The 8,872-nt window shown below is 37.3% G+C and overlaps 1 protein-coding gene and 1 non-coding gene across 2 annotated transcripts; one reads left to right on the forward strand and one right to left on the reverse strand.

Annotated features, from left to right (window-relative positions):
* The first annotated feature begins 4,097 nt into the window (after positions 1-4,097).
* LOC148587451 (uncharacterized) lies at positions 4,098-5,772 on the forward strand. Its single transcript, XM_088512615.1, has 2 exons — positions 4,098-4,137; positions 4,768-5,772. Exon 2 carries the CDS (start codon positions 4,771-4,773, stop codon positions 5,770-5,772), a length of 1,002 nt encoding a protein of 333 aa, XP_088368741.1. The 5' UTR covers positions 4,098-4,137; positions 4,768-4,770.
* Positions 5,773-8,284: 2,512 nt separating this feature from the next.
* LOC132168267 (U4 spliceosomal RNA) lies at positions 8,285-8,434 on the reverse strand. Its single transcript, XR_009438788.1, has one exon. It is a non-coding gene; the product is annotated as a U4 spliceosomal RNA (small nuclear RNA).
* Positions 8,435-8,872: the final 438 nt, after the last annotated feature.

Raw genomic sequence — 8,872 nt, forward strand, 5'->3', positions numbered from 1 at the left:
ACCTTTCGATTTAATCATGATGATATCGGGTGGTTTCACTCTTGAGAATTTTGAATTAGTGTTGGGAGTTGATTCTTTATTTTTGAGCTGAGTTATAAGATCTTTTGGGTTGGATTTTAATGGGTTAACTCCCCTAAAGGAGTAGACTAGAGTTAATTGATTTTCGTGAATTGTTATTAAATTAGCTGTGAATAAACAGAGTGGAACAACAAGATATTTTTCAAGATGATTATTTAGCAGTTTAAAGACTGCTCATAGCTTCAGTCTAAAGGTAAGTAAATTCACTACCCCTTCTAAAATTACTTCATGTCATGCTATTTATACATTCTTGTATCAAACTGTAAATGATTATTTTATTTACCTGTCATGGAGATATGTTGCATGCATGATAGATTTCTAAAAGAATTATTTAGAAAGTTTCTATTCCTTTAAACGCTTTCTAAGTACAACAAGTTTATATTTGGAAAAGCTTCCATTTTGAGAAAAGAAAGTTAAGAAATGATGATGATTATAAGAAAGAAGAATGATGATAAACCCTCCTACATGTTGCCCTAAGATGCATCAAAAGAAGTACAAGAAATGAGATAAATGTTTATGAAATGAGGGCACATCTATGGAGGAGAGGATTTTTGGCCCCAAGATAAGTAAGGATGAGAGGAGTTTGGTACCGATACTCGGATGGAGGCGAAACCACTGAAGGAGGCTATGCCAGAAGGTGGTATTCCATCAACATGGCTGTTGAGTGCACCAAGAAAAGAGTTAATTGACGGTCGGGCATGGCTGAGGCCACAGTTCAGTGCCATGGTCACAAGGACCCGCAACCCTCGTACACAGGGGTAATAGTGTATATGGGTCCTAAGATGAGAAAATGATATACTATGATGATTTACAACGATGATATACTATGATGATTTACAATGATGATTTATAATGATGCATTATGATGATGATTTATAAAGATGATTTATGACGATGATCTATTAATAGATGTAATAGTACGTATATGCTACGGGAGATGCAACCGTACATACATGTATTATTATGGCTGGATGTATATTTATTTGTGAAAACAATTTTCAAAACTGAGAACAAGGAGTAAAACTATTTATGGTTGTAGATTTTACTTGCTGGGCCCCTTTTGGCTCATTCAGTTTTATTTCTTGTTTTCAAGTAGAAAGGACTCTAGAATAGGAGGCCGGAATGGGGGCGGGAATAATTATTAATTTTCAACGTCTTTTCATATCAGTTATTGTAATAATATGATATTCCACAACTAAAGTTTAATGTTTCCTAATTTCGCTTGTAGTAAAATCTCTTGAAGAATGTTTTATACATTGATCGTATCCTTCACCGGTTCTAAACATGGTTTCTCATGTACCATCCTCCAGAGTCAAACTTAATCATCCTAGAGAAAATTTGCTGGGAAATGTTAATGAAGGTTTACGCCTGCAGAACAGGGTGGTTAATCAAGTCTCTTATTCTTGTTATCTTTCTCAGATTGAGCCAAAGAAAGTTAATGAGGAATTAGAAGATGAGAGTTGGGTTGCTGCTATGCACGATGAACTCAATCAGTTTGTTCGGAATGATGTATGGAATTTGGTTCCACGACCAAAAGATCAAAATATCATTGGTACTAAATGGATATTCAAGAATAAATCCGATGAGCATGGTACAGTGGTAAGAAACAAGGCTCGATTGGTCGCTCAAGGATACACTCAAGTTGAAGGAGTGGACTTTGATGAGACGTTTGCACCGGTAGCCAGATTGGAATCTATCAAAATTTTGTTAAGCATCTCATGCCATCTTCAGATAAAATTATATCAGATGGACATCAAGAGTGCTTTTCTCAATGGCATTCTTCAAGAAGAAGTATATGTAGCTCAGCCAAAAGGGTTTTAGGATCCAACATATCCAGAACATGTTTACAAGCTGAAAAATGCACTTTATGGATTGAAACAAGCTCCGAGAGCTTGGTATGAACGTCTGACAACATATCTTCTTGCACATGGGTTCATCCAAGGACAAGCTGACCGTACCTTGTTCATCCGTAGGAAAGACAGTCAACTACTCATTGTCCAAATTTATGTAGATGACGTTATTTTTGGCTCTACGGTCGACTCACATGCTCATCACTTTTCTACAGAAATGAAACGAGAATTCGAAATGAGTATGATTGGTGAATTGCCTTACTTTCTAGGTTTTCAAGTTCAACAATCCAACAAAGGTATCTTTGTGTCTTAACCAAAGTATGCCAAAGATCTTGTGAAGAGATTCAGGTTGGATGGAAAAAAGTCATGCTCGCACACCCATGAGTACAAGTGTTAAGCTAAGTGCAGATGTGGCTGGGAAATCCGTTGACCAAACCTTATACAGAAGCATGATAGGCTGTCTACTTTACCTTACAGCTAGTCGACTAGATATATCTTTCAGTGTGGGTGTATGTGCTCGATTCCAAGCTAATCCAAATGAATCTCATCTGACAGTAGTTAAACGGATCCTCAGGTATGTAAATGGCACTATCAATTTTGGGATTTATTTTTCTACTAACACAAATCTTGAACTTGTAGGATATTATGATGCTGACTGGGCCGGTAATGCGGATGATCGAAAGAGTACGTCTGGCGGATGTTTTTATGTGGGTACAAACTAGGTCGCCTGGATGAGTAAGAAACAAAACTCCATTTCTCTTTCTACTGCTGAAGCTGAATATATAGCTGCTGGGAGCTGTTGCACACAACTAATCTGGATGAAGCAACTTCTTGCGGACTATGGATTTGCTCAAGGAAAGATGATTGTCTACTGTGACAATACTAGTGCCATTAACATCTCGAAGAATCTGGTCCAACATTCGCGCATGAAACACGTTGACATTCGTCATCATTTCATCCGTGACTTGGTGGAGACCCATGTGGTATCTCTTGAATTTATGCCAACTGAACATCAATTAGTTGACCTGTTTACAAAACCCCTAGATGGATCTAGGTTTGAGTATCTCAGGAATGCTATTGGTGTATGCGATCTCTCATGATCGTATACATAGAACATTCCTAGAAATTAAGCATATTGATATTTTTCTATAGCTGTTCTAGGGCATTTTTGTTTGTTTTGTTTTTCTTTTCTTTGATTCCGTTATTTTTGGGATATTTTTTTTGTTTGTTTGATAATCAGTTTCTCATGTATTGGTTTCAAATGAATATTTTATATATGCGTGGAGTCAATCAGTCTGCACTTTACATCTAATGCCTCATATGTTTTATGATCTACCTTGTTCTTCTGAAGACTGTTGAAGGAGTAAGAGTAAGTTTTTCTCATGTTTGAAGTTGTGCACTATTTGCCCCCATTAAGTTTGTATTTTTCATGTGTGTTTGGGAATTCGGATCAAACATTTTTTTTGGAAGATAGGTAGTGTCATTTCTATCCACTTGACCAACTCGTTAGTTGAACCTAGCTCCTAAAAATTCCGACATTTTCTTCAAAAAAAAAAAGAAAAAAAAAAGGGCATCAAATATGTTCAAATGACTTAGTTTTGCTTCTATCTGTCCCTATAGAAAGAATCAATGATCAAATCATTGCGGAAATAGATGGTTACTAAAGGACATGGTGAAAAGCGAATGATTAGTCTCAGGGGGAGTGCATCGGATGAGGGATTCTAAGTCCTAATATTATAAGGTTTGACTACACCATCGCATGAGTTTTCTGAGTTATTGCTTATTTGGCTGAATTCACAGAAAAGGGATGATTTATGCATGTGATACATTTATGGTATGTGTAGTTGTTGATCACTCCGGATTGTTAAGGTTTTCATAAGGAAATAAATGGGTTATTGGATATCTATACAAGTTGTGTTTTAATTTTTTTTAAAAAAGGTTTATTTTTATTTTATTTTAATATTAAGGGGAGGATGTCCGGACACGGCACTTACCTGTCTGGACATGCCTGTCGAGTTTTGTTTTTTTTTCAAAAAAAAAAAAACCTGAAATCCCTTCTTTTTCACATTTCCTCTTTTTTCTTTCTCGGCTGAAGCATTTCTTCCCTAATTTTTTTTTTTTTTTTTTTGTGTTATTTTTTTTTCTTTTCTTTTTCTTTCTCTGTGATTCCATCTTTTCAACTTAAAGGATCAAGACTCACTCACCCAAGGTATGTTTTCTTCCCTTCTTCTTTTCAGTTTTGGTTTCGAATCCAATTCTAGGATGTGAACGTTTGGGTTTCAAAGTGCCATTTCAAATTGCTTGATTGCTTGATAATTTTTTTCTTTCACAGAAGTGTAGCACAATCCATAAACTTCGATGTATTTAGGAATGATTCTTCATCTGGACATGTGTTTTCCATGCCTACATTTTTTTATGCATGCAATGTGTTTGATAAATTGCCTCAAAGATGCCGGTTTGAAATTGTGCCACATTTCTTCCATTACTTTGCTCTAGTTCAATGTTATTGGGCTTTAGATATGGATTGGGATGTCCCTAGGCAAGGTATTTTCAATATTCATGAATTCTTTTCATCATGTGATATTCAATATCTTAATGCATATCACCTGTTCGATAAAATGTCTAAATGAAATATTTTTGCATCTATTTTCATTTTTCATGGTGAAATAAGTTATGTTTGTTGTATTCAACATTTATAATCTGTTTCTGGTGCATATATCTCATTTGTGGGATCACATGGGATCACATGTTTCATATCAAAAATTTTTCAAAATAATTTCTTCTAGTGATTTGTGCTATTATTTTGCCATTTACTTCCTTATTTGGGGTGTGAATGCAGAAAATGGTGTATCCAATTTTGGAATCCACACCAAGGAGGAAGTGCACTCGAGAAGAAAAATCAATCTTACAAGACAAGATTTTGACACGCAACATTGTGATTGAGCGTGGAGTGGAGCAAAATGATCTTAGAGTTGAACCGTTTCGGTTCATTCATGAAATATTCCAAGCCAATCAATGGACCTCTTTGTTCGTTCCTGTTAATGCATACACTCAGTTAGTTCGGGAATTCTACTACAACATCGAAGATATTGATTTGGTTGGTCCCCCGTTGTTCAAGACTAAGGTCTCCGGGAAAACTCTCAATATCACTCCTGAGTTGATAAGTGAAGTTACTGGGATTCCATTGACGAATGAGAAGCCGCTTCCATTTCTGGATGACGATCCACAACCAACAAAAGCTGAAATCATGGCGATTCTCTATCCTAGTAGGGAGCTTGTATGGGACGAAGACAAGAACAAAATTCTCATTGGTTATGTGCGAGCTCCAGAGAGGTTGTTAACACAGACAGTACTGCAAAATATTTGGCCAATATCTCGGAATAGTCATGTGACCATTGAACGAGCAATAATGATCTATGGCATCATTCACCATGTTGAGTTCTGCTTATGTACTCATATGGTGTTGACCTTGATTGAGCTTCATGAAGATCACACTATTGCCTTACCATATGGCGGCCTTATCACAAAGATCTTGCAAGCCACTTTGCCAAAAATTGCTGCAAATGAACATGTGGAATCTCCTGAAGGTTATTTTGGCAAAGCAACAGTGATGAAGTCAAATGCCCAACTTCATAGGCTTCCCGTTGCAGCTGATCATGCTCCTCCAATCGTTCAAGATCCTCTAGCTGCATCCTCCTCGAGATCATCAGATATTCCAAGTCAATTAAATAAAATAATTGACTTACTTCAAGCTCAAGGCCAAAGCATTGAAGCTATCAACACCCGCCTGACGACTTTGGAGAAAGATGTGAAGTATATCAAAGACATTTTTTGGCAAAAATAATCTTCCTTTCTGTTTGCTTTGCTTGCTTTTTGGCAAGAATACTCTTTTTGGTTTCTTGTGTCGACTTATTTAAGATTTAATGGGTTATTGTCTATTTGTTTAAACTCTAGAATTTCATTTTTTTTTTTTTTTTTGTGCTTCCTTTTGTCCTTCAGAGACAAAAAGGGGGAGTTGATTTTGATGTGTCATTTTCATGTACAAATTATTTTTGTCCCCAAATGGCCAAAGGGGGAGTTTGTTAGGTTATGTTTTGGCACATTCGGTTTGCATGTAAGTTGTTGAAAATGAAGCATCTCAGCATGTCCAGAAAGTTGATTCTAGAAGGCCCTGTCCGGACCGCCAGAAGCCAGGTCTGGACCCAATATCCAGAAAACTCAATCTGAAGGGCCTGTCCAGACCGTCAGAAGTCGGGTCCGGACACAAAAACCAGCAAGCCTATTTTGATGTGCAGGTCCAGACCGTCAGAAGCTGGGTCCGGACCCCATTTCCAGCAAACTGATTTTGAGAGGTAGGTCCGGACCGCAAGAAGCTGGGTCCGAACTCAAGTTCCAGAAAGCTGCATTTGAGAGTCAGGTTCGGACCGTCAGAAGCTGGGTTCGGACCCCATTTCCAGCAAGTCCATTTTATATGGCCTGCTCGGACACAACAGTTGGATGTCCGAACACCACGAGGTTACGCATATGTAACCCTAGCCATGTCCGAATACCCACTTATCCCTGTCCGGACATGGCTGCTGAATTGTTATTTTATTATCTATTTAAACAAACTATTTTGCTTATGATATGTACATATTTTGGAGAGCAAAATTAGAGAGCTTGGAGAGAGAGAGATATTGTTCTAGTTTCTTTGAGAAAAAATTAAATACGTGAAGCCAATCGGAGTTTCGGTGAAAGGAAATCTTTTAGAAGAATTGTGCCAGATGTTCTGGAAATGGCTACTAAGGTAGAAGTCAAGTGGGTCACTTGTCGTGTGCAAGGAAGAGTCAAAGGTTTTGTAATTTTTCTTGTATTCCTTATTCTTCTTATAGTGAATTGATTTCCTGGGTTTGGCTGCCTCGGAGAGGTTTTACATTTAGAGAGTTCTCTAAATGGTTTCCTCTTCGTAACCAAATATCTGTGTTCTTGAATGTTCATTTCATATCTGTATTTGGTTGAATATTATTTGTTAGGTTAGATCTTATTCTGCATAATCTTTGTGAAACACCTATACATTTGAATAGGTGTCGTTTGGAGTCGTTTTTAGAATTTTCAGATGAGATGTGCAATGATTTGCCTCCCCTTTTTTTCCCCCTGAACCACTGAGTTATGCGGTGGCCTGTTGATGCGAAAAACAGATGAACATTATCTTTTTATGAGGAGTAGCCAAGTAGGTAGAATACATCTACATAATTCAGTGGAAACTGGGAAGAACCCTTTTTAATAGGAGCCAAGGAACCAGCTCCTAGCATGAATTTGGATATAGAGGAAGAGTCTTTGAAAAATGCTGCACCATTTCACCATGTCGGGTTTTAAAAATATCTCTTTCTCTGAGTATAACATTGAGGAGATCCCATTTTCACTGCTTCGTCAAGTTAAATGATAATAATTGTATAACAATATACTAAATAACATTACACATGCTCAAAATGAAAAGGTCTATCTTGCATGTTCTTGTGGATGGGTGCTCAACTTCATTGGTTGATGTGGGATTATGTGCTCAAGTTCAAGGGAAAGAATGTCTTCCTTCAACTGTGGATGGCAAGCATCCTATTCTCAGCTACAAACACCTATGATCTGGCGGCAGTCATCCGCCATCACAGATTCTCTCCAGTTTTCACAAAGTTTTTGGCAAATTAGACAGTCCTGCAGCTGTTTCTTCTTTTCTCCAATTCTTTTCAAAAATTCAAAATATATGCTTGATATGCTGTTAGAATACATGCCCCTGCTTAATGAAAATGTTGTTCAATTGCATAAAGCAACTTCATTTTATCATTATCAATAGATACCCCTTTATGTATACTTGCAAATTTCTTCACTTTACCCACACAAGTGGCTTATACAAGAATGTTTTGCGTATTGGTCAGATCCCAAATTAGGCTACCAAGACATAAACTTTATTTAGCCTAATGCACCCAAGATTTCCAGTGGCAGATTCGAAGTTCTACACAGCTCCAAGTTTTTCATGCTCCTCTTGAATCTACCTCTAGCTATCATTCTAGCTCTGATTTGCCAAATTATTAGGCTGATTCCCATTCCTCTGCATCCACAAATGGTATACAACAGCCCCTAAGCTCTCCTTCATTCCCTTCCCCTTCAAATCTTTTATTCCCCATTCTATAATCTGATCCTCAATCGAGATCTTCCTCAATTAGAGCTCTTTCTGCCACAATGAGCCTCGCATAGCCTAATTTTAAGGATTGCCAATTCTGGGTTATTTCCTTGCCAGAAAATTTGTTAAATGAAAAAAATCAGATCAGACATGAATCCAATAACCCAAATCGTAGTTTAATAATGTTTTGATATTGTAATTGTAGGGCTTTACCCGGAGGAAGCCCTTCCAGAAATTCTCGAAGGCCTGAGCTGAACCCAGGCCTAAGAGGGGGGTTGGAAATAGTTTTCAACCAGCAATAGACGCGCCTCGGTTAGAACCTCACTAGCTGCGTCATTGCCCCAAGCGCAAAGATGCCTTAAGATATTGGTTTCGCTCTGCTTTTATAGTCATATGTATGGCTTGGTTTGTCGCACGCTAGGCAATGTGGGACAGAAAATCTCCTCTACCTAGAATATTTATGTTTGGGGGTTTTCCCTTATTTGCAGCATTTGAGTCGGTTTCCAAACCAATGAACACCCCTTTTTTTTTTTTTTTTGAAAAGTTTTTTTTCTTAGATTTAATTAATTTTTTTCTATGGAGTTTGAAGATAAAAATTATTTGGTAAACTCGTTGAAAATGTTGTGTTTTCAAAGAAGTAAATATGGAACATGTTTATTTTGAGAATTTTTTCTAGATAGAAAGCTTGGCTACATTTTATCTATAAAAAAAAATTAAAAATTATAGAAATGGCTGGTAGCCGTCTCTGAACTTGGCTGGACAACTACTTTTACCTCTGTTATGTTAGATGGCC

This window comes from Corylus avellana, chromosome 2 (genome assembly GCF_965113065.1).
Source record: "Corylus avellana chromosome 2, dhCorAvel1.hap1.2, whole genome shotgun sequence".
NCBI lineage: Eukaryota > Viridiplantae > Streptophyta > Magnoliopsida > Fagales > Betulaceae > Corylus > Corylus avellana.

Excerpts from the sequence above, each read along its gene's own strand:
- LOC148587451 (XM_088512615.1), top strand. The coding sequence starts at position 4,771 with ATGGTGTATCCAATTTTGGAATCCACACCAAGGAGGAAGTGCACTCGA.